The sequence below is a fragment of the Chenopodium album genome, chromosome 3 (genome assembly GCF_948465745.1).
Source record: "Chenopodium album chromosome 3, dcCheAlbu1.1, whole genome shotgun sequence".
Classification (NCBI taxonomy): Eukaryota; Viridiplantae; Streptophyta; class Magnoliopsida; order Caryophyllales; family Amaranthaceae; genus Chenopodium; species Chenopodium album.
The window spans coordinates 5,179,953-5,205,900 of NC_137836.1; the positions used below are offsets into that span (position 1 = coordinate 5,179,953).

The 25,948-nt window shown below is 36.4% G+C and overlaps 1 protein-coding gene across 1 annotated transcript; it reads left to right on the top strand.

Annotated features, from left to right (window-relative positions):
- Positions 1 to 21,349: 21,349 nt before the first annotated feature.
- LOC145624758 (uncharacterized) lies at positions 21,350 to 25,286 on the top strand. Its single transcript, XM_081677850.1, has 5 exons — positions 21,350 to 21,766; positions 23,174 to 23,924; positions 23,999 to 24,114; positions 24,382 to 24,493; positions 24,760 to 25,286. The coding sequence occupies exons 1-5, from the start codon at positions 21,350 to 21,352 to the stop codon at positions 25,284 to 25,286; spliced, it is 1,923 nt and encodes a 640-aa protein (XP_081533976.1).
- The last annotated feature ends 662 nt before the right edge of the window (positions 25,287 to 25,948 follow it).

Sequence of the window (25,948 nt, forward strand, 5' to 3'; positions counted from 1 at the left end):
AAAAAAGAAATGGAGGAAATAGGTCATAACATCAATGAACGATTTAACAATAACATATGATAAAAATAAAGTCGAATTTTGTGGCAAATATTTTGATTATAATGTAAAAAATTATCCATGCTCAACCCATACTCGCTGTCGACGTACCTTTCGATATCCTCAGTGGTTTCAAGGTACTCCATTACTTGCTTAAAATTATTTAGAGTTCCTGGTCTTCTAGCATTAATTGATGAAAAAGGTGTAGTTTAGGAGGATTTGGAGTTTTGCAAGGATTTTCGAGTTAAACTATGGTGAAAAGGCACCAGATTTTTTTAAGGAAGAAGGTTTTGTGGGTCTGCTAAAAGAAAGAAGTATGTTTTAGGGGTTTTTTTCCCCTCGGATACTGGTCACGCTCTTCAGGCAATGAGAATCGGACACCTGCGATATGAACGAATATTCCTTTACCGGAATATTTGCCTCCGACGATCAAGTTAGAGATCTGAAACGGAAAAGGTTAGAAAGAGAAAGTATAGAGAAGTTGGAGCTATTTAATGCTCTTTTTTGTAATGTCGTAATCCAACCCCCCCCCCCCCCCCCACTCATCATAAATGATTGGGATATTTAGGAAGTTTGTGCCCCTCTAAGGTTTGTACCCTAAATTTCCGTGACGTGATTGGCTGCGCAATCAGGAGGTGCCACGTGTAATACAAGGGCGCCGTAATGCGGCATTCATGAATATCTCTCGGGATTTGGGCCATGATGTAAGAAGACCCTTTTTAATGTTGATTTCACGTGCTCTTTTGAGCTTTAGACATGCGTCATCTTCCCATAGTGGCACGTGTCGCCCTTTAACTGGGCCATGTGTCGCTACGAGATTGGTCAACGCACATAGAGTATTTTTACCCTAAACAAAGTACAAGTAGGGTTCAGCCTCAATTGTTTTTTAATTAGGACATGTGCCCCACCCTGTTTCAAATTTTTTACTATACATTCAGATTTTCCCTCCAATTTCAAAACCCGTTTCAAAAAAAGTTGGAAAATATTTACATAAATGTCATGTTATGTATTTTTCCACACATATCAAACCTCCATTTATACTTCCTCCATGCTTGACTTGCTGATTGGTTGCTGCCTTGCTGACAATTGGAGCGTTATCTCCAATAAAATTACTCTAAAGATTTTCTTCCATATAAAAAGTCAAATGAAGAAAAAACAAAAAAACTACTCTACAAACTAACATGTCTTGGTCCATTAAAGAGTAGTAAGTTTTAAACTTTTATCTATAAATCTAATTAATTACTTACTTTAAAGTTTCGTACCTTATCTATTAAAAGAATACATACGTTAGTAAACTTTAATAAAATATTAAATCAAATATTAATTGAAATATAGTTTGGGACGAATCCCTCATAATTATCAATCTTTCATGTTGAGGACGAAGACAACATTGAGCTTGGCTATGTATATTGGAGGCTCATATGGTGTGTGTTTAGACTAGGATAATTTGTTAATTTACGAATAAAATTTACATAATTTATTAATATTAATGATGATGATTGTTAGTGATTTTAATTAGGTGATTGTTGGTGCATGAAAATGGAGGAAAATGTCCCCAATTTATAGGGGAAAAAAAACGACTGAAAAGATCAGAAAATGATCATAATCCTACGTAGAATAAAACTCTTTTCAAATAATAGCATGCTCGTTGCCTTTTTTCCTGTAGGAACATGATAGAGATGTTTATTTGAATTTAATATATATTCAGTAATTAATATTTCATAGTTTTGTTTACATGTCAAATGTCTGTTAATATGCACTGTTTTGATTTCAATGCGAATTTATTGTATTAATCCATATATGATTGTAATGTGTTAATTTTAATGATATAACAAGAGTGTTCTTTGTCATTCTCCAAGGTATATGATTTTAAAAAAAATTAAGAATCCAAGATAGACTCACTTTGAACATATATTTTGAAGTCGAAGATCAACAACCCTTGAGTACTAGATATAAGAATTTTATGTGCATGTTAAGAGAAATTTTTTTAAGAGGGGAACTCGACACTATAGAAAACTTGCTGCCTATGATGATATAATGCATCATGTATATACCCTGAGGATTGAAGGTTTCTTCAAAAGTAAAGATGTGACCATTACCTTTTTTATCCACAAAAAAGTCTATATATGTGGAGTGTGTTTTGAAAAATATTGGAGGAATCTCCGCAATTGATCAATTGTGCATGGTTCTGTTATTAAGATAAAAGGATGTAGTAATGTTGTCGACATTGATGTTTCCTATTGTTATGATGATGGGGCGTTGAATTTTTTACAAAATCAAGTTGGTGTCAATGTGATTTTGGGCACTCTATATCTCATCTAAAATGGGAAAAAAGTGGTGACAAGGCAATTTGTTTTCATGTTATTTGTCTGAACATCGCATAAACTGTTAGATTTAGTTTAATATCAAATTTAGTGATAGAGACTCTTGATTCAATTCTGAAAAATCCTTGGGTTCTTTACATGTTCTTTTGGACAATTGGAGCTGTAATACCCCGTATTTTTAACCCGTAAATTAGCTCTCAAAGTATCTTATATAATATATTTTAAAATTATTTTATAAAATATTATTATTATTTGCAATGAATTTAATTATATTATACAAGTCAAGTCGAAATTGTTTTTCAACCCTTAGTATCATGTTCCCGATTCAATAATCTTGTTTCCGAGTTGAACTACAAATTATCAATTGCATTTTTGTTAAACCCAAATACTTATTGTAGTACACTAGTACTACACAAAACTTGTACTACATATTTCTTCATCCAATACAAGTACTACTACCTCAAAAAAAAAAAAAAAAAAAAAAAAGGAAGCCTTCCATGTTAGACGGCAAAGTAGCTAAGAAAGGATGATAAAATCATCCTACATTGATGAGGATGGTTGAAATAGTTTTAATTTGAGGCTATAAATAGCCATGGTTCATGTACTACTCACTACTACTCCATTTTACTTCCCCATGAAGTATATATTCACACAGAAGGAGTTGAACATGAGACAAAGGCGATGGTTGGAGTTGATCAAGGATTATGACTTGGATATCCAATATCATGAGGGATAGGCGAACGTGGTAGCCGATGCTTTAAGTAGGAAGTCAAGTCACGGAGTCAACACAATGATTCTCCCGGATCAATTGTGTGTGGAATTCCAAAGGATGACTTTAGAGGTATTGGAGCATGGAGAAGTGGAGAAAATGTTATGTGCCTTAGTGATCAAACCGTCAATTTATGATGAGATTCAAGAAGGCCAGCCTGGGGATGAGAAGCTGAGCAAGATTAAAGAAAAGATCGAGGAAGGACAAATATTGGACTTTTCAATAGCTGACGATGGGAGCATGCGGTTTAAAGGAAGATGGTGCGTTCCACATAATCAAAGTGATTTGAAGCATAAGTTGATGGAAGAAGCTCATAGTTCTCCTTATTCAATGCATCCTGGAGGGGATAAGTTGTATAAGGACATGAAGAAGACGTTTTGGTGGTCGAATATGAAAAGAGAAGTAGCAGAATTTGTGGCTAGATGTTTGACTTGTCAAAAGGTTAAAATTGAACACAAGAGGCCACAAGGAACAGTTCAATCCTTGGAGGTGCCTAGTTGGAAGTGGGATTCAATCTCTATGGATTTCGTGGGGGCATTGCTGAAGACCCGAGCAGGAAATGATACAATTTGGGTCATAGTAGATAGATTGACCAAGTCTGCAACATTCATTCCCATGAGAAGTACATGGTTGATGGATCAATTGGGAAAGGCATATGTGAAGTTCGTGGTGAAGTATCACGGAGTACCAAAGGACATCATCTCGGATAGAGATTCGAGGTTCTTGTCAAACTTTTGGCAAAGTTTACAAAAGGCAATGGGAACTAGATTATTGATGAGCACTACATTCCACCCTGCAACTGATGGTCAAACAGAAAGAACCATACAGACTTTGGAGGATATGTTGAGATCATGCGTGATGGAGTGCCAGGGTTCTTGGGAAGATCACTTGGACTTGATAGAATTTTCCTATAACAACAGTTATCATGCGAGTATTGGGATGGCGCCATTTGAGGCTCTGTATGGGCGAAAATGTAGAAGTCCGATATGTTGGAACGACATAAGTGAGACCGTTGTACTGGGGCCAGAAATGATCAAAGAGACGGTAAAACAAGTGAAGATGATTCAAGAGAAAATAAAAGTCGCACAAGACCGACAAAAGAGCTATGCAGATTTGAAGAGAAGGGACGAAGAATACGAAGTAGGAGAGAAGGTCTTATTGAAAATATCTCCGATGAAAGGAGTTATGAAGTTCGGGAAAAGAGGGAAGTTAAGTCCGAAATACATTGCGCCTTACGAGATCATCCAAAGAGTTGGAAAGGTAGCCTACAAGTTGGATTTGCCTAACGAGCTAGAAAGAGTCCACAATGTGTTCCATGTGAGCCAAATTCGAAAGTACATACCAGATGTTTCCCATGTCTTACAACCTGAAACCATCGAGATGGATGAAAACTTGACCTACAAGGAAAGACCTGTTAAGATTTTGGATAGTAAAGTAAGAAGCACCAGGAACAAAGATGTTAAGATAGTTAAAGTCTTATGGTCAAACCATAAAACTGAGGAAGCGACTTGGGAAGCTGAAGCAGATATGAGGAAAAGATACCCGGAGTTGTTTTCTGAGGTTAGTGGCCGAGTTACGGGGGCGTAACTCCTTTTAAGGGGGGTAGAATGCGATAGAGTTTCGCGCCTTTTCCATTTTTGGCCAGTTTTTCAGTCATTTTGAGTTTAATTTAAGTTGTGCATGAGTCAATTTGGACAATTTGAATAAATTTACATTTTTTTTTTCGACTTAAGTTTCGAGGTCGAAACTTCTTTTAAGGGGGGTAGACTGTAATACCCCGTATTTTTAACCCGTGAATTAACTCTCAAAGTATCTTATATAATATATTTTAAAATTATTTTATAAAATATTATTATTATTTGCAATGAATTTAATTATATTATACAAGTCAAGTCGAAATTGTTTTTCAACCTTTAGTATCATGTTCCCGATTCAATAATCTTGTTTCCGAGTTGAACTACAAATTATCAATTGCATTTTGGTTAAGCCCAAATACTTATTGTAGTACACTAGTACTATACAAAACTTGTACTACATATTTCTTCATCCAATACAAGTACTACTACCTCAAAAAAAAAAAAAAAAAAAAGGAAGCCTTCAATGTTAGACGGCAAAGTAGCTAAGAAAGGATGATAAAATCATCCTACATTGATGAGGATGGTTGAAATAGTTTTAATTTGAGGCTATAAATAGCCATGGTTCATGTACTACTCACTACTACTCCATTTTACTTCCCCATGTTTTCCTCTTCGATCATTCCCACTTTGTCATCTAAATAAAGTCTTCCTCCTATTCTCTTAAAGCTCCTCCGTAGCCACCCCGTTGCCGCCCAACCACCACCACCGGAGTCCACCAACCATCAACCAACAAAGGTAGCACCAACTCCCTCCTTATTCCTTGATTACCGTAGCTACTTCATTACTCTTGATAATACTATACTACTATGAACTACATACTACTTATTATCATTACTATAATTATACTAACATTACTATTGTTTTATACTTATGATCATCATTATTGTTATTTTTATTACCTTATTTTGATGGTGTCACTCTAATACTACTACTTTTCATCTTAATACTTACATTATATATACTACTCCTACGTACTTACATTGACTATTTTAAAGACTACTACTACTTTACTACTATTTATATAAGTATTATTATTACTATTAAGATGATAATACTCTTAGTACTACTACCCTTATACTACCTACTAGTACTACACACTTTTCAATTTTTTTTATTTTTTATTTTTTATTATTATTATTATTATTATTATTATTATTATTATTATTATTATTATTATTAAAAAGGGTTTTAAACTTTGGTATTCTAATAAAAGTAAATTTATAAAACCATTGTCCATGCACAACTAGTTAAGGGTCTATAATATACTTTTCTCGTGTTTATTATTGGAAGAGTTGTTGATTAGATATATACTATTGGTTTAATATAGGAGGATTGTCGAGTTCGTAATTAAACCTTCGTGTTTGTTTGATACGCTAAGATAGATCAAGGTACGTACATGTGGCTAGATCTTTTAAAAAGTGGCTTTTATATGCAACGTGTTTTACACGTTAAGTGATTTCGAACCATGTTTAAATAATTGTGAAATATATTTCGGTGAAGCATGTTTTAATTGTTTAATCTCAAATGTTATAATATTTTATATGGTTGATTATAAACTTGTACTGATATTCAAGATGTTTTAAAAAGGAAGTTTTATTGTTTAAATCATCCCGAGTATGAGATGTTGGAAGGTTTATTTAACAGGATTTACTCCTTGGATCTTTGGATTTTTAACTCCCACTATGCGGAGTAAGTTGAAGACTATGGAATTTGTATAACCTAGTCTTTCCTCTTGATAGCACTATGTAAAGGAGTTACTAGCTTGGGGGGTGTGCACACTTAGGTGGTAAAATGATTTACGAAAATAAGGATTGATCCATCCTATTCGGAATTATCTTTGGAAAGTTGGTTGTTTCGAAAATTGGTTCTTTTGACAAGTTTTTATACATGAATTTCTATTCATGAATGGTTTGGGTAAATTATGATTTATTTAAGTTAAATCTCTTTGAAAACATGTTTAATTAATTAAATTGATTTTACATGACTAGCATTTGTATGTACTTAGCATTTTGGCTAATACGTATTTGTTTTGTTTTGGCTTGGCCCTACTTATTATTTTGATGAGTAGATAGGTGATGGCGATCGGACGACGTGAACTATGTGCTGCATTGGGAACGATGGGCGGTGATCACCTAGTTTAACTTAATAAACATAGTATTAGTAGTGTAGTTACTTCGAAAATGTATCAAACTATTATTACTACTATTATTATCATTAATGAAAGTTAAGTACTATTTTCCGCTGCAAAACTCTGTTAAGCCTTACGTAATCACGTGGCGGTAATACTCCCATGTTACTCCCTAAAGTTGGATTATTATTTTAAATATTAGAGAGTAATTTGGGGGTGTTACAAAGTGGTATCAGTTTTCGGGTCTTAAAAAGAGAAAAATTGGAATATAAAACTGATGGGTAAACCTAAGAAGGGCATATAGGATAGAGTTTCGCATTTGTTTTTCCGAAAATATATATTAAGTATGTATTTAAGTAAAAACTACTTTCTATTTTAATACGAAGAAAGATTAATAATAGGGATTATTGGATTGACAATGAGCTCTGGCTAAGGCAGGATTTGGGCTCTGGGCAACGTCGACCCTAACCTCTCCTACATGGGATCTCATTGGTCCAATTAATCCACATTATGAATAAAGTATTCAACTTATAACTATATATAATATTTTCGAAATTAAAAGAATTTGAAACGTATTCAAAAAGTAATTTCGAACTTTACGTGAATTATGTGCATATGGACTATGTAAACGTCCAAACTATATTTTAGAAAACAAAGGTTCGAATTAAAATTCGAATTGCATTGAGATTGGTAGTCTTTTGGGAATTTTATATCCCAAAGGTATATTAGTGAAGGTTTATGGATTATTATTCGATAATTATTCCTAAATTGGAAAAGGATTGGAAGGTGAATTGCACTCTTATGTGAATTATATGATGAAGTGTTTTGTTAATTTGTGTGTCATAATTGCATGCAAATTATGATAAAATCTTGTGATGATTTATTTTGAGATGCTATCTAGAGTTGCTTTTAAATGGCAATTTAAACTTACCAGTTAATTTGATAAAACGTTTAGTATCTTGTGAACAGTAATCACAATTTTGAGTCTTAGCTGGTAGATGAATAAATTGTTTGTAAATTCATGTGTCTAATTACCACATTATTCAGGATCATGTCTCTAAGGCAACGAATTAAGAAAGGGAGTAGTTCCAAGGTCAGCTCTGTCATCAAAAGGCTAACCAAAATAACCGAAAACATAGCTGGTATTCTTTCAAACCAGGGAAAAGCCCATAATGACCTTGATGCTTTTGGGGAAGTTTTTAAAAGAATATCTGCGACCAAACCACCCACTTACCTTGGCAAAGTAGACCTAGCGAGCTTAGAAAATTGGGTGAGAGAATTTGATAAACTTTTTGATGCTTTTAATTGCCCTGAGGAATTAAAAGTCAATAATGATGTTTATTACCTTAGGGAGGAAGCCGATTTGTGGTGGAGTCAAAGGAGAGATGACTTGTTGAGTAATCCTAACTTTGGGTGGGCTCAATTAAAGGAAGCTTTGAGAGAGAAGTTTTACCCTTCCTATTTGAGGAAGCAGAAGTGCATGGAGTTTTGATAACTTGTTATTTGATACGATTTTAGAGTATTTTCGAACCTTGTTTACTTGGTATATTGGCATTTTGGTTCACTTTTACTCTATTTTTGTTCAACTTTTGTGTATCCCTTGCTTCACGGGTTGTTAGTGTTTTTGTTGGGTTTTTAGGTTCAAGGGCGACCATTTGAGGCATTTGGATGATAAACCGAGGTTAGAAGCCGAAACAATGGAGCAAAACCGAAGAAAAGTGAAGATAAAGGCCTTAGAGAGTCTGCACGGACGTGCAAAGTATGGCACGTCCGTGCAGAAGTGTTCCAGCACGACCAGAAGCTACTGCTTGCTGTTTTCAAGGCCTGCACGTCCGTGCAGGTTATTCAGCACGTCCGTGCATGATCCAGCACGCCCGTGCAGGTTGCTCAGCCAAAACTGAGCCTTCTGCCTCCCAGGTGCACGTCCGTGCCAATATCGGCACGTCCGTGCAGGATGCCCCGAGTAAAACAGTACCTTCTGCCTCCCAGGTGCACGCCCGTGCCAATATCAGCACGTCCGTGCAGGTATAACTGCACGTCCGTGCCAACCTCAGCACGTCCGTGCTGACCTGTAGCCGTGCCCGACTCTTGTTTTCTCCGTCCTTTTTATTTGGGGGTCTATATAAATAACCTGGGGAGCTCATTTGTACGGATCTAAGTTTTTAGTGCCTCCTCTTAGTTTGCAATTGTAGAAACACAAATATTCTCAAATCATTAGCTATATTATAATTATTAGCTTGGAAATTTGATTCTCAATCATTGTAGAAGACAAGTTCCACCATTGATATTCAAGTTGAAGCTTCTAGTAACATTTTCTCACTTTTCTCTTCCATTTTAATTGCTTTGATTGTTAATCATCTTGCTTAATTCTTGTATGCTTAGATTGTTATTTAGCTTAATCCTTGGTTAATTCTTGTTCATGAGTTACTTGAAATCCTTAATTGCTTTAATCTTCATGGATTGTGAGTAGTCTAATTTTCTAGGGTTTGGGTAAAACCCTCAATGTAGTCACTAATTACTTGTTGCATGTGTTAATTTGGTAATTGTTAGGTGTTAATTAGTTGAGCTTAAGTGGTTTAATTGCTTAGTTCTTGTATATGGCCATTGCTAGAACTATTATCTAAGCTTTCTCAACGAAGGATCGAGAGATGAACTTGAGTTAGCTCTCTTATGCTTAATTGACTTGAAATACCATGAGAATAGGAATTTCCAGTCAAGGGAATGTTTTTGTCATCGTGATTATGCTTTAACACTTGTTTTATGCTTTGTAACCACGAGAGTAAGGTTGAGGGTTTTGGGCTTCCTAAACCTAGTCTAATTATAATATGATATGATTATAAATATACTTGGTGCCTAGGGTTTGTAGAATGTATGCAATTAACTAATCAGTGTGATCAAACCCTAATTAGCAAACACAAGACCTAGCCCTCTCAAACTCTCCTCTCTTTCACGACTCTCACTCCTTGCTCGGCGCCATTGTGGTGGTTCGTGGTGGTTGGATTAGTCCAAGAAAAATGGTGATCGCGGTTTTCCTCAATCACTCGACCAATCTAGTATTGGTGGACGGCTCGTTCGAAGCTCGTAGACTAAGTAGAGGAGCAACGCTTGGGGCTCTATTCTCTCCTTGATTTTCCTGTCAAATTGCTACGTGGAATTCAGGCTTCAAAGGTATGATTATGTATCTTGTATGTTATGTATGCGATCTTGGGATTAGGTGCTTGATTGAATATGATTCATGATTTTCCGCTGCCTAGTACCTATAAACTCCTACCATATTGAGAGAACAAGAAAGCGGTATCGAAAGGAGAGATAAGATTAGAGAGGCTAGCAACACAAAGTATTTAAGGAAAGGTAAATTTATTAATAAATAAATAAATAATTCGTTTAGATACTTTTTTCTTTTTTTTCAAAATGTTTTAATGTTATCTAATTTTGTATAGTGGTACATTCATCTATCTCTAAGATGAATCCCGGCTGGACTGCATGAAGTTACTAGGGAGGATCTACAACAAGTGCGGAAGAATGCTTTGAATGATGCAATTACTGGTAAAGGTGATGCATGTAAAATATCTGAGTTTTTTTTAGTGAAATCTTCCAATTATACAAAATATCCATTAATTTAAGGAAAAATTGATGGGAACTGTAGACACCTAAAAATGTCTCCCCAAAACCAAACCCGTTGATGAACACCTTTCACCGCCATTATTGATTGATTTGAGTATTTAATCTTTGGAGTGCTTAAATACATGTTCTATCCAATATATTTTATGAACCAATCCAATTTCTAGCTCATTTCCCTAAACCATAACCTATTTTCCACTTTTCGTGTCCACATCGCAAAATCGAGAGAAACTGATTTATGGATATATAATTTTGATATAATTATTATTTTTTTTGGATAGGCCTTTAAATAAGCTTTCCAACCATATATCATAAGCCCAATTCCGAGCTATAACGAAAAAGATATAAGCAAAACACTAAACTCGGCCTAAAACCGACACCCTTCCACTAAAACGGCCATATATTAAAATATACAAATTATTTTGACCTGATTCTAATTGGGTTGGAAATTAGACTTAATAAGATTTCCAATGATATATTATATGCCTTATTCCAAGTTACGGATCAAAAGTTATGATTATTTTTAAAACGGGTAAAAAACTGAAATTACCGCACAACAGCTAAAATGCCGCGACGCGACAAATGCTTACGTGTCATGGGGCTTATTCCCGTGACACGATGCCCATTTTTGTAATTCTGCACAATTTTCTCCCGTGTCACGGGATTTTGCACCGTGTCACGGTGCCCATTCCGTGACACGGGGATATTCCGTGTAATTTCTGCGTACTTTTTACACCGTGACACGGCATACTGCACTGTGCCATGGTGGACAATGCCGTGCCACGACATTTCTTCCCGTGTCACGGTGCACATCCCGTGACACGGGATTGCTCCGTGTTTTCTCCACGTAATCCCTAAACACGTTTTCACTTCCCATAACCTAATTATTTCCCGCGTCACTCAGTTTTTCCCCGTGTCACCCCCGTCTGACGGTGCCTGTCACCATGTCGCGGTACTCTTTGCCATGAAACGGTATTATTTTTTAGGGTTTTTATCTTTTTAGGGTTCCGCGTGTTCCTTTTGCTCATTTTCCCTATAAATAGGACCCCCCTTTCTGCAGTTCGGGGCACTAATAATCATTCTCTCTCACCTTACACCAAAAATCATTCTCTTTTCCCTCTTTTTAATTTCTAGCCTCCTTATTCTTCCATAATAATTCCCCTAAGCACTCTAAGGAGTCCATACTTAACCCGATGTTCCGTCCTTAAATCAAGGCGTGAAAGGTACACATAACTGAGGGTTTGGACCAAATCAACTTTAATTTTATTTAATTTAATTTTCATTTGATTTATATTTTTTATTGAAGTTACTAACAATTTATTCATGATGTAGCAATTTAAAGGAACGCGCGGAAAGTGAGTAATTGATTCACTTAATTACTCTTATTTTTTTTCTTGTTGCTAGTATCATGATTAGGGTTATTAATATTTATATTTGATTTGACTAACGTTATCATTGTTAAATTGCTTCCAATATTAATGTTTATTCTATTATATTTTTTAAGATCACTATAATGCATGTTTAAAGGGAATATGTAATTGAAAATCACGCCTAATAAGATAATTTGGACAACCGGTTTAGGTTCCTTTTTAATCTTGTTGTTTAACCAAGTGATCACAAATATTTTAGAATTATGTGTTGCATTAATATTCAACCAATTTAGCATAATAATATAATGGAGCAAATTGAATATTTTGTTTGTAGCCTTTGAGATCGCAGGAATCACTTTTCACAATAAGAATCGAGTAGAGGCCAATACGGGCGACTGTGACTCCATGACTCACTTTGTACCATCATCCCCGATCCTCCTTTCGTGGTTCCGAACCATATGGAGTTAGTAATCTCATGGATTATGAATGAGGTGTAACCTTCACGGGTCAATCGTTGTTGCCTATCGTTGTCCCTTTATCTTGGTTGTCTTTTATGATCCTTGAATGGTTTACGAGTTCCTTAAAAACTTGTTGGCGGCTCCCTACTTTGCTTTGTCCCTAATCGTTGTCCCTAATCGTATGTCGATTCCCACTTCCTATGATTGCCAAAAATATTCACAACATGCTTTTAACGTAGGCGCAATTCGAATGACGCCTACAATTTGGCGACTCCACTGGGGAGGATTCTTGGTTATTTATCGATTTGAGTGATCGATATTTAATTAAGATGAGTGGATGAGACTTGAAAGATTCTTGAATTGTATTCCCGCAATTTAATTGGCTTTGTCACATATGCATATGCAATTTTAGGTCACCTATTTTTCCACAATAGTACGTGTTCTACGTATGTGGCTAGCCCGGGGGATTTAAGCTCTATCAACCCAAAAACGTTCATGACAATAAGGGTTCATCCGAGTTTTTAAATCCACCCAAACCATGGAGTCGAGTTCGATTTCATCACGAACTTGAGGAGCTGCCCGTTGGCATACACCCTCAATAGAGGCTGCCTTGCTAACGCGTCCAAACTCTTAACCATGGTATCCTTTGACACCCAAAAGCTTGACCATAGTGGAACATATATAGATCTTGACTTTAGGTTGCAAACTTCATTGCATCATGCTTGACGATGTGCTTATATGTGCATTTTTTTTATTGACTTTTTTTAATTAATTTTTTTTTTCTCTTATCAAACCCTTTTTATTTTTTTAGAGTCAAATCATAGATTATTATGTTTTTTTTAAATTTGAGTCAACCCATTTTTTTATTATCGTATCCTGCACAAGAGTCAACTTGTTTTGGTCATAGCCGGAGTTCTAGAAAGAGTTATGTGTTGTGAAACCTATGGATCTATAGCCCCGAGTTTTATCTTTCATTTGGAATTAGTTTCGTTCCAATCAGAGTCACAGATCAAAAGTTATAACCAATATACCTGTCCAGTTTAGGTGTCTTTTTAGCGTCAACTTTTTTTTTTTTTTTATCTTTTCGTGTCAAGAAGTCTTAGCCAAGTCCGTTAATCCGTGTCAACTCGTATAATATAGGATTATAGATTTTTTTTATTTTTTTACCCATGAGTCATAACTCTTCTAGAATTCTAGTCCTCTTCTTAGTTTCTTGTGATTGATTTTTTGTGCTAACCTTAACATGTGTTCTTTGTCTTTGAATCTTTGATTGTAGTTGATCTTATTTATGACTAATGATTGCCAATGGACCGTTTTCACCTAGTAAATAGCATAAACATTAAAATTGGACAAAATTAATCAAGTTAGTTTGTCTTTTTATTCTTCAGTGTTATTTTCGATCCTTGCGTCAGTCGTTTTTGTACCGTTTACATGTCTAGCCATACGATCATACCACGAGTCTAATAAACTCACCTAATCACACATGTTGAGTCATTGCGCACACTTTGTCTTCAAGTAATGCACTATATTGTTTATGATCGTATACTAGGACCATGCATGCGTCATTTTCCGTCGTAATAGGAATGAGTGGTGTATTTCCCATCAGATTTCAAAATTGTTTCATACACTCTTCCTTTCCAATTTAAGTATTGAGTGAATGCATTTGGTGAGTTCATTACAGTACTTGAGTAAAAAATCACTAGGCAATAGTTAGAAGAATAAGGGGAACGTCACTCCTTCCTTCTTTCCTTCCAATCAAAACATCAACAACAAGAAACTTTTTTCCTTACCAGGCGACAAGAAGTAACTCATAAACAGCCATGAAGACAAAGCACGATGTAAGCTTCTCACCAAGATTTCATGTTTTCTTCTTCTTTTGTTTCAAACCCTTCCCCCTAAAAAGTCTAGCATAGGTTCTCCTTTTCCATGTGTCTATGTGTCACATTTCTTACCTTCTTCATAAATGAGCATCTCTTTCTTACATTCGATCACGTAATTAGCAAAAATAAAAAAAAATTGCCAAACTAAACACAAGGTACACCAATGACTTGAAGCACCTTTAGAACCCTGTCAATCCCTATTAACCATTTAATCACATATCCATTTCTTCGTCAACCACTTTGAGCCTCGTCTAACGATTGATCTTATTTATTCAACCCACATTCACTTAACCCTGGGATGGGAAGGTGTGCAATTTGTGTAACAGTCAGAAAGCAAGTTCAAATTAAAAAAAAAAAAAAAAAAAAAAGGGAAAAGAATAAGTAAATAAAAAAAAAAAAAAAAAAAAACAATGTCTAAAGGCAAGTGTTCCAATGTCTCCGATATGAACATGTCTCAAATTGCGTCTCTCATCGAGTTCTTGGTACCGTGCCTGAGAAACATGAATGCTAAGTGAGTGATGCATCGCATGATCTGAGATTGCCTACATTGATTCACAAGAATGGAAAAAAGAAAAAAAAAAAAAAAGAAATTAAAAAAAAAAATGAAAAATAAACTTGCAAAGTCTAATACATAATTGCATATCTTGGGGGCTTCTCTCGAGTCTTGAGCCTTTTACCCCTCTCTTCCTTAAACCTTCATCTTAACCACATTACAACCCTTGAAAGACCTCTTTGAGGTGTACACACACTTGTGCAAAGTTCGGTTAGAGCTACGTTCGGCATGATTCCTAACGGATACGTAGGCAACCTCACATTGAGGTGCAGCCACATTCACATTCATATCTATGCATGATCGAGTCAAAGAATATCCAATGCTTATCTCTATATCCCTACCCATTTAGAGCTAGACTTGGGGGCTTGAACCCACATCACATTAGCTTACCCAGCCTAGAGAGTCATCATCTTTGACTCTTCACGCATATATTTCCATCACCATAACCTTTGCAGCCTCACCTTAGTATCACTTTCACACACTTCTTTCACACATACATATCCATATCATCTTTCCCTTAGGAACCCTTTATCATGAAATCTTGTTTCCCTACCGCGCATGCTTCATCATCTTTCAAGACAACATTCATCAGAAGAAACGTTGTATACTTGCTTAGCTTCTTGACCTGAGCAATGTTCATTGTTTCATGCATAGTATAATGTGCTGAGTAACATTTTTATATCAATGATTTGTAAGAATAAGAAGCATATCGTTCTTAGCTCCTTGACCTAAGCAACGTTCATAATCACTTCATCTATATACGTGCTTAGCTTCCAGACCTAAGTGACGTTCAAGATCGCTTCTTTATACCATATATGATGCTTAGCTCCATGACTTAAGTTCATTCATCTATCGTGTCACATGATGTAATTGTCCTTAGCCTCCTGGCCTAAGTGAAGGAGTTGTGTCTTCGATAAGTGCAATTACTAGATATATCAACTTATCAAGGATCACTATTATGGAGATAATAAGTTCGTTCTCTTGGGGCGTCATCATTTGTTGCTAGACTATGAGAGATGATCTTTGGACTAGTCAAATAGTCCAAAGCCCGCTAGAATGGATCCTATGAGGTCACACACAAGGGTATTGGGTTAAGCAAGTTAGAGGCCCATTAATGGGCCTCATGAGCAATTAACTAATCATGAAATGGATTGGGCTAGCATAGTTAGATTAGAATTAGGTTTTGGGCTTTTGACATGGGCTCTTATTTAGAGATGAGATTTATAAATAATATCCATGCCTAGGGTTGTAAGCAAGCAGTCATAATTCACACATAGTGTATTTTGACATCAAGGCAACCAATCCCAAAACCCTAGTTCCCTCTCTAATTCACGGCTCCCTCTCCTTCCCCTTTGGACTCACGGCCGGCCACCCTTGGTGGCGTGTGTGGTGGTTCGTGGTTGGTTCGTTGCTCGTTCTTCTCCGTAGAAGGTCAATTGAAGGGTTCAATTGCAACTAACTAGCATTAGTGGAGGTCTTAATTTGTGCCCGTGGACCAACTAGAGGAATCACGCTTGGGGTTCTTTATCTCCCATTGTTCTTGCTCGATCGCACGTGGAATCACACTTCAAAGGTACGATTATATGTTCTTTATGTGTTATGCATTAGATCTTGGGATAGGTATTGTATGAATATGATTCATGTTAATTTCCGCTGCATAGTACCTATAATCTCCTACACTAAGAACATGCATCATGCATACATTATTTTCAGGACAAGCAATTCAATCCATAGGATTCATTTCGTCTTGCTCAAGGAGGAAGTTCAAAACTTCTTTCCTTTTCATTATTTTATTTTGGGGAATTTTAAAAACTTTTTCAAAATTTTTATCGAGGGAAGTTCGAAAATAAAATTTCATTTTTCACGTCTTTCTTTTTCGGGAGAAAGTCGGTACCCTCCACTCGTCTCATGACAAAAATGATGGAAAATTTTTGTTTTTGCATTTTCGGTTGCTTGTGTCTGCACACACACACTCAAACTATACACACACAATCACAAGTCATACTCATGTCATGCATGTCATGTCGTGTCAAGTCAAACTTGGTCAAGTCAGTTGGTCAAGTCAATCAAAGTCTATACGAGTCCCCTGGCAAATTTTATTTTCCAGGTCTCAATTACAGCCCACGTCCGGGGACAAGCGGACCATCTACGACCCACGTCTGGGGACAAGCGGACCATCTACAGCCCACGTCCGGGGACAAGCGGACCATTTACAACCAGCCCACGTCCGGGGACAAGCGAACCATCTACAGCCCACGTCCGGGGACAAGCGGACCAGTTACAGCCCACTTTCGGGGACAAGTGGACCATCTACAGCCCACGTTCGGGGACAATCAAACCACCATCATTTCACGGCGCAAGGTTCTCGATACACAGAGACTTGCAATCTCATCATCTGTCGACTTTCCTCAAGCATGGAAAGTATTATCCGGATGATTTCTTCAAGCATAGAAAACCGCCAAATTCATATGTCGACTTTCCTTAAGCATGGAAAGTATCATCTGGTAGATTTCTTCAAGCATAAAAAGCTACAAAACTCGTCAGTCGACTTTCCTCAAGCATGGAAAGTATTTCAACATAACGTCATTCGGTGGATTCCTTCAAGCATAGGAAGCTACCAAGCTCATTTGTCACCGATACACTGGTGTTAGATAAGCATTCTATCCCTTTACTCTTTTATCTGTATAACTAACATTTTTCAGCAGGTATCGGCGTATACAGAATGATTTAGGATCGCAGAACGTCTTAATCATTCTCCGTCCCTATCGGCTACTTTGACTATCGTTTTCGAAACTGACGTTTCTACAAACTCAGTCAAAGTGGGGGCTTCTGTAGACACCTAAAAATGTCTCCCCAAAACCAAACTCGTTGATGAACACCTTTCACCGCCATTATTGGTCAAGTTGAGTATTTAATCTTTAGAGTGCTTAAATCCATGTTCTATCCAATATATTTTATGAACCAATCCAATTTCTAGCTCATTTCCCTAAACCATAACCTATTTTCCACTTTTCGTGTTCACATCGCAAAACCGAGAGAAACTGATTTTATGGATATATAATTTTGATATAATTATTATTTTTTTGGATAGGCCTTTAAATAAGCTTTCCAACCATATATCATAAGCCCAATTCCGAGATATAACGAAAAAGATATGAGCAAAACACTAAACTCGGCCTAAAACCGACACCCTTCCACTAAAACGGCCATATATTAAAATATACAGACCATTTTGATCTGATTTTCATTGGGTTGGAAAGTAGACTTGATAAGATTTCCAATTATATATTATATGCCTTATTTTGAGTTACGGATCAAAAGTTATGATTATTTTAAAAATGGGTAAAAAAACTAAAATTACCGCGACGCGGAAAATGCTGACGTGTCACGGGGCTTATTCCCGTGACACGGTGCCCATTTTTGTAATTCTACACAATTTTCTCCCGTGTCACGGTGCCCATTCCGTGACACGGGGATATTCCGTGTAATTTCCGCGTACTTTTTACACCGTGACACGGCATACTGCACTGTGCCACGGTGGACAATGCCGTGTCACGACATTTCTTCCAGTGTCACGGTGCACATCCCGTGGCACGGGATTGCTCCGTGTTTTCTCCGCGTAATCTCTAAACACATTTTCACTTCCCATAACCTAATTATTTCCCGCGTCACTCAGTTTTTCCCCGTGTCACGGGATCTTCCCCTGTCTGACGGTGCCTGTCACCGTGTCGCGGTGCTCTTTGCCGTGACACGGTATTATTTTTTAGGGATTTTATCTTTTTAGGGCTCCGCGTGTTCTCTCTGCTCATTTTCCTTATAAATAGGACCCCCCTTTCTGCAGTTCGGGGCACCAATAATCATTCTCTCTCACCTTACACCAAAAATCATTCTCTTTTCCCTCTTTAACCTAATTTCTAGCCTCCTTATTCTTCCATAATAATTCCCCTAAGCGCTCCAAGGAGTCCATACTTAACCCGATGTTCCGTCCTTAAACCAAGGCGTGAAAGGTACACATAACTGAGGGTTTGGACCAAATCAACTTTAATTTTATTTAATTTAATTTTCATTTGATTTATATTTTTTATTGAAGTTACTAACAATTTATTCATGATGTAGCAATTTAAAGGAACGCGCGGAAAGTGAGTAATTGATTCACTTAATTACTCTTATTTTTATTCTTGTTGCTAGTATCATGATTAGGGTTATTATTATTTATATTTGATTTGACTAACGTTATCATTGTTAAATTGCTTCCAATATTAATGTTTATTCTATTATATTTTTTAAGATCACTATAATGCATGTTTAAAGCGAATATGTAATTGAAAATCACGCCTAATAAGATAATTTGGACAACCGGTTTAGGTTCCTTTTTAACCTTGTTGTTTAATCAAGTGATCACAAATATTTTAGAATTATGTGTTGCATTAATATTCAACCAATTTAGCATAATAATAGATTGGAGCAAATTGAATATTTTGTTTGCACCCTTTGAGATCGCAGGAATCACTTTTCACAATAAGAATCGAGTAGAGGCCAATACGTGCGACTGTGACTCCATGACTCACTTTGTACCATCATCCCCGATCCTCCTTTCGTGGTTCCGAACCATATGGAGTTAGTAATCTCATGGATTATGAATGGGGTGTAACCTTCACGGGTCAATCGTGGTTGCCTATCGTTGTCCCTTTATCGTGGTTGCCTTTTATGATTCGTGAATGGTTTACAAGTTCCTTAAAAACTTGTTGGCGGCTCCCTACTTTGCTTTGTCCCTAATCGTTGTCCCTAATCGTATGTCGATTCCCCACTTCCTATGATTGCCAAGCATATTCACAATATGCTTTTAACGTAGGCGCACTTCGAACGACGCCTACAGGAACAATCCCAACTTTTAATTAGTGATCTGCTCCAAATAATCTCAACTATCATTATTCTCAATATAATCCCAACTTAGAGAAATTTCAAGTTTCTCAACAAGAGAAACAAGCTATGTTTTTCAAATGGCAAAGTGGTAAATAAAAGCATTATTTTATTGTTCATCGGCAAACACCACTACTTGAAAAATAAAAAATAAAATAAAGTAGTGGTTCAGTGGTTTCACCCTAAATCTTTTTTTTTTTGGGGGGGGGGGATAACAATTTAGGGTGAAATCACAACTTCAAGTAGTGGTTTTGCCGATGAACTGTAAAATAATGCATTTATTTACCACTTTGCCATTTGAGAAACATATCATGTTTCTCTTGTTGAGAAACTTGAAATTTTTTCTTGGAATTTTGCAGATTTAACCTTTTGAGAAACAGATTTTGATTCTCATTTTGAGAAACTGGGGCGGTTTACTCAAAGAATACGCAATTATAAGTACTGTAAAATTTAATCGTCTTAAAAATTAGGTTACGCAAATTAGAATTTAGGGAGTCATGTTTATTGTCCTACTGAAATTATATACTCTATACTCCACTTATATTTAAAGAGTCACTCCTTGCACGATATAAAACTATAATCCATGAACCATGATTGAATTATCCTTTGCTTGGAACCATGAATTCCTGAATTATCCTTTGGAAATTTTAACTGCTCCATTTTGACTTTTTGCACTATTCACAACTTTTCTATACTAAAGTTGATGATTTATACTTAAGATATAATATTGTCATATAGATACTTGTTAGAATCATCTCAATGTATAATTTCTAACTATCTACTTTTTATAACTCATAGTTATTGCTAATTAAAAATACTATTGTTTAAAATTCTGTATTGGCAAAAGTGTCCAGTCAAATTAAACTTGGGTACTTTTAAAAAAAGTTGGGTATCTATTTACCCTTTTTACAGGGATAAAAGGTATTATAGGAAGTTGTAGTATCTTCCTAACAAGTATCCATATGAAAATGTTATATCTTAAGTATCGTCCATCAACATTAATATAGAAAAGTATGTGAATAGTGCAAAAAGTCAAAATGAAGTGTTAAACCTAATATCATGTAGCATACGGGCCTATGTCTAAGCCCTAATCTCTACTCTTAGGTATTATAAATACATTGTGCATAACATAATACAATACACAGAAAATCATTCACTCTATTCATCTTCTCTACTTTGACATGGTATCGGAGCCAAAATCACTCTAAACCCTAAAAACTCTATTATTTATTTTTCTCTAATTTTTCTAATCTCCTTTATTCTATTGATTGCTTAATCAACAATGGTGGGTGAAGGAAATTCACTTGATTCTTTGACATATACTACTTCTATATCGCCACGACGTGATAAATCAAATTTATATTGTACCCATTGCAAACGATCGAGTCATGACTATGATGCTTGCTTCTTGGTCCACAGCTACCCTGATTGGTGGTTGTTAAGTACGACAACCACGGACAATATCCAACTGCTGCCCCTCTATCTCCTACCTCTACAACCACTTCTCTTCTTCACGCCACTGCTAATAAGCCCTGCTCCCTTCCTCACACCACTATTGCTGCTGTTAATCAGCCCCCTCTAACCTCCCTGCTCTGATCCCACAACTCTCTGTCCTCCTTTAATCAACCTGATGTTGTTTTCCTTGCTCATGCGATGGCAGCAGCCTACTCTACACTCGGTATCGATTGTTTGTCAAACAACTGGTTTGGTGATTATTTCCTATCTTGGATTATTGACACAGGTGCCTCTCATCATGTGATGGGTGACGAGTCTTCTCTACTTGATACTCAATCAATTTTACCATGCCCCGTTGGTCTTCACGATGGTGCTCAAGCAATTGCAACAAAAGAGGGTCGTGTTTTCTTGGCGGATGGAATTATTCTAGAATACGTCCTATTTGTTCCTAAATTAAATTGCAATTTGATTTCGGTGTCTAAATTGATTGATGACACTCATTGTTATGTACGATTCACCAATTCTTTATATACTATACAAGATCAAAGTTCGGGGAGCCTGATTGGAGGAGGTGAACGAATAGATGGACTGTACTATCTCCGGTGTCTTCCAAAAGTATGTGCGGTCACGGGTCCGGAGGTCTCTACATTTGAGTTGTGGCATCGTTTTTTGGGGTATTCGTCAGAAAGAATTGTCAAGTTACTTCATGCTATTCGAGGTAGTTCTCATAGTCAATATATAAGACATGTGAAATTTGTCCTCAAGCTAAACAAACTCGTGATAGCTTTCCTATAAGTGATAATCATGCTAGTCGCATTTTTGAACTGATTCATTATGATTTTTGGGGGTCATATAAGACTTTGTCTACATGTGGTGCCCACTATTTTTTTACTATCACTACAACAAAATAAAGCAAAGGTAACAGTGCAAAACCATTGTCTAATATAAAAAAAAGTGTTGACTTGTAGCTAAGGCTACATATATGAGGCGTAATATATGCCCCCGTTGTCTATTCATAAGGAAACACATTTTTATTCAAAGGCAACAATTTTGAAAGCCAAGGTAAAATGATACATAAGGCAACACTTTTACAAAGACAACAAATGAAAAATGTTGTCATCTAAGGAGACAATTCAAAAATGTTTCTAAATGTTGCCACTCACAAGCATTTAGTAGTTGGTATGGCTCGAACTTGTGACCTCAAAGTCACAAGGTGAATTCCCTACCAAATACACACACACACACACACACACATATGTATATATATATATATATATATATATATATATATATATATATATATATATATATATATATATATATATATATATATATATATATATATATATATATATATATATATATATATATAGGGTCAAATGAGAAGTTTCTTAAAGTGAGAAGAATGAGAAGGATTTTTTGTGCATAATTTTTGTACTGAATGTGCATATTTTTTTAAACTAAATGTGGAAAAAAAAAATGTAAGTCAAATTTGATGTGCATTATTTTCTAACAAATGTGCATAATTTTCGTTTTTCCAAAAAATAAAAAAAATTAGCAATTTGAAATACATTTATGCAAAATCAATATAAAAAAATGCATATATAGTAAAAATTATATGCGCGCGCACACACACATATATATATATGTACTCCCTCTCGTGTACTAGACAATAAAACACAATATGATGTCTTGTTTGGCAAAGAACCTTTTTTTTTTTATGAAATGTGAGCTGAGTCTTTGGCTGTCTTTGTTTTGCTCATAATCAAAGGGCTAAGGGTGATAAATTTGCACCTCAAAGCCGAAAGTGTATGTTTTTGGGTTATCCTCATGGAAAAAAGGGTTCGTTGAAAGCTATATGATCTAGACTCGGGTGAAGTTTTTGTGTCAAGGGATGTCAAATTTCATGAGAACGAATTTATGTTTGGTACTAGTTACACCTCTAATGATACAAGTATTGATGGTACCACCGTGTCTAATGCTACCAATGGGGTTGATGTTGATTTCTTAGACGACCTTTAGCATATTTTGGCAATTGGTGAGGCTGCCCTTGACACTGAGGCCTCGGACAGCCCACACCGCAACCCTGTTGCGGCTCACAATCCCCACCGCAACTCCGTTGCGGCTGCTACTACTTCTGCTGATGCTGCCTCTGCCTCTTCTGTTACTGATCCTTCTGCCTCTTCTGCTATTGCAGCCCTTGACCCTGCTGCTTCTTCCATCACATCAGCTACTACGAACACTGCTGCTGGTTCTGCTAGCGTTGCTGGTACTGGTTCCGCCTCGGACATCAGCCTCGTTGCTGGTCTGAATACCTCTTCTTCTACTTCTATTGATTTGGGTTGTGGACAATGGGAACGACATCCTCCGGGTTGGCATCGTGACTATGTTGCACATACTATATCTCTTCCGAGTTCATCTATCTCTCCATGTCTACCGTCTCCTCCAAGCTCCTCAATTACTCCCCATCCTTTAGCACACTTTGTGAATTATGATAAATTTTCTTTGCAACATTGTGTATTTATTGCAACTATAGATACGGTGGTTGAGGCTCTTAATTTCAAAGAGACTATGCAACACGAGGGTTGGAAGGAGGCTATGCAAAAAGAAATCTCGACCTTGGAAGATGATGCGACTTGGGTAATGGAAGAATTACCTCCAGGGAAGAAAGCTCTCGGCTGTAGATGGGTATACAAGGTGAAGCATAATTCTGATGGCACAGTTGAAAGATTAAAGGATTACCTTGTTATATTTGGAAATCATCAGGTTGAGGGTATTGACTATAATGAAACATATCTCCCGTTGCTAAAATGGTCAGCGTTCGTGCTTTCTTAGTTGTTGCTGCAGCGAAAATCTGGGAACTGCATCAAATGGATGTTCACAATGCATTTCTTCATGGAGACCTTGATGAGGAAGTTTACATGAAACCTTCTCCTGGCTTCCATGGTTCTCAATCTGGATTGGTATGTTGACTCCGGAAGTCTCTATATGGCCTACGACAAGCCCCTCATTGTTGGTTCTCTAAATTAGCCAATTCTCTAAAAAGGTACGGATTTCTACAACCGTACTCTGATTACTCTCTATTTACTCTAAATCATGGAGTTGTTTATCTTAGTGTTCTAGTGTATGTTGATGATTTAATAATTTTCGAGAATGATTCCTCTGCAATTTCATCATTCAAATCATATTTGAGTAACAGTTTTCATATGAAAGATTTGGGTGTGTTGAAGTACTTTCTTGGTATTGAGGTTGCTTGGAGTCCGGAGGGCATATTTTTATGTCAACGAAAGTATACTCTTGATATTATTGCAGAGTTTGGTTTTCTAGGGGCACGTCCAGCAGGTACTCCTATTGAGAAAAATCTACTCTCGCTAGCTCAAAAACTTCTCTTATTGCAAACCCTGAAGTGTATCGGTGGCTTGTGAGTAGTTTGATTTATTTGTCTTTCACTAGACCTGATCCGGCGTACACAGTTCATATTATATCCCAATTTATGCAACAACCTCGTCAAGATAATTGGGAGGCAGCCCTTCGTACGATTCGTTACTTGAAGGGTTGTCCGGGTCAAGGGATTCTATTGAATTCAAATTGCAATTTACATTTGACAGGTTGGTGTGACTCGGATTGGGCTAATTGTCCTTTGGCAAGACGTTTGATTACTGGTTGGTTGGTGTTTCTTGGTGGTTCTCCTATTTTTTGGAAGACTAAGAAGCAAGATACTGTTTATAAATCTTGTGCTGAGACAGAGTACCGTTCAACGTTTAAGGCCAGTGATGAGTTAAAATGGTTGAAGGCTCTTCTTCAAATTTTGGGAGTTTCACACCCACGAGCGATGAGCATGTTTTGTGATAGTCAGTCAGCGATATACATTGCGCAGAATCCGGTGTTTCACGAACGTACTAAGCACATTGAGGTTGATTGTCATTATGTTAGAGATGCTATTCAGGACGGGGTTATTAGTCCATCGTATGTGAAGACAACGGATCAACTAGTGGATATTTTCACTAAGGCGTTGAGCAAACACCAACTCTTGTATTTACTTGGCAAGTTGGGCACATGCAATTTGCATGCCAACTTGAGGGGGGGTGTTCAGCCTAAGCCTAATATTATGTATAGCATACGGACCTATGTTTAAGCCCTAATCTCTACTCTTAGATTGTATAAATACATTGTGTATAACGTAATACAATACAAAGAAAATCATTCATTCTATTCATCTTCTCTAATTTGACATGGAGATTGGTTCCTCTAGGGGTCAGGATTCAAAAATGCGACCGTATCATAACGTATCGGGTGAGTTGTAGTGGTTTTCCATTTTACCGAACCGATATTTAGCGATTTGATGCGGGTTATAAAAATGCAACGCATTTTGGACCGAATCGGTCAATACACCGTTATAACTATGAATTACCCAAGAAATCGCATAATTTCGTGAATTTCTCTTCGACTCCATTGAAAAACAGTGAGAAAAGGAAAGAGAAAGAGAAGGGCAAGAAGAGGAGAGAGAGTGGGGTGCTCTGATATTTGACTGGGTGTGATCAATGAGCTGTCAAACAAGTGAGGTTTGGAAATTGGGTATTGGACAAGTGTCATTTTATTTACCATTACCTTTTGTTTTTGACTTTTTGACTACTCCAATAACTTAACAAGTTAGTTTCTTTTACACTAGAAGACAATTTATTTTAGAGGAATTGAATTAATAATTGAATATAATTATAATACTAATTTTTAATATTGGAAAATGATTAAAAATTCATTTTTAAAATTTAGGAGTTGTAGAAATGTAGAATTGATAAA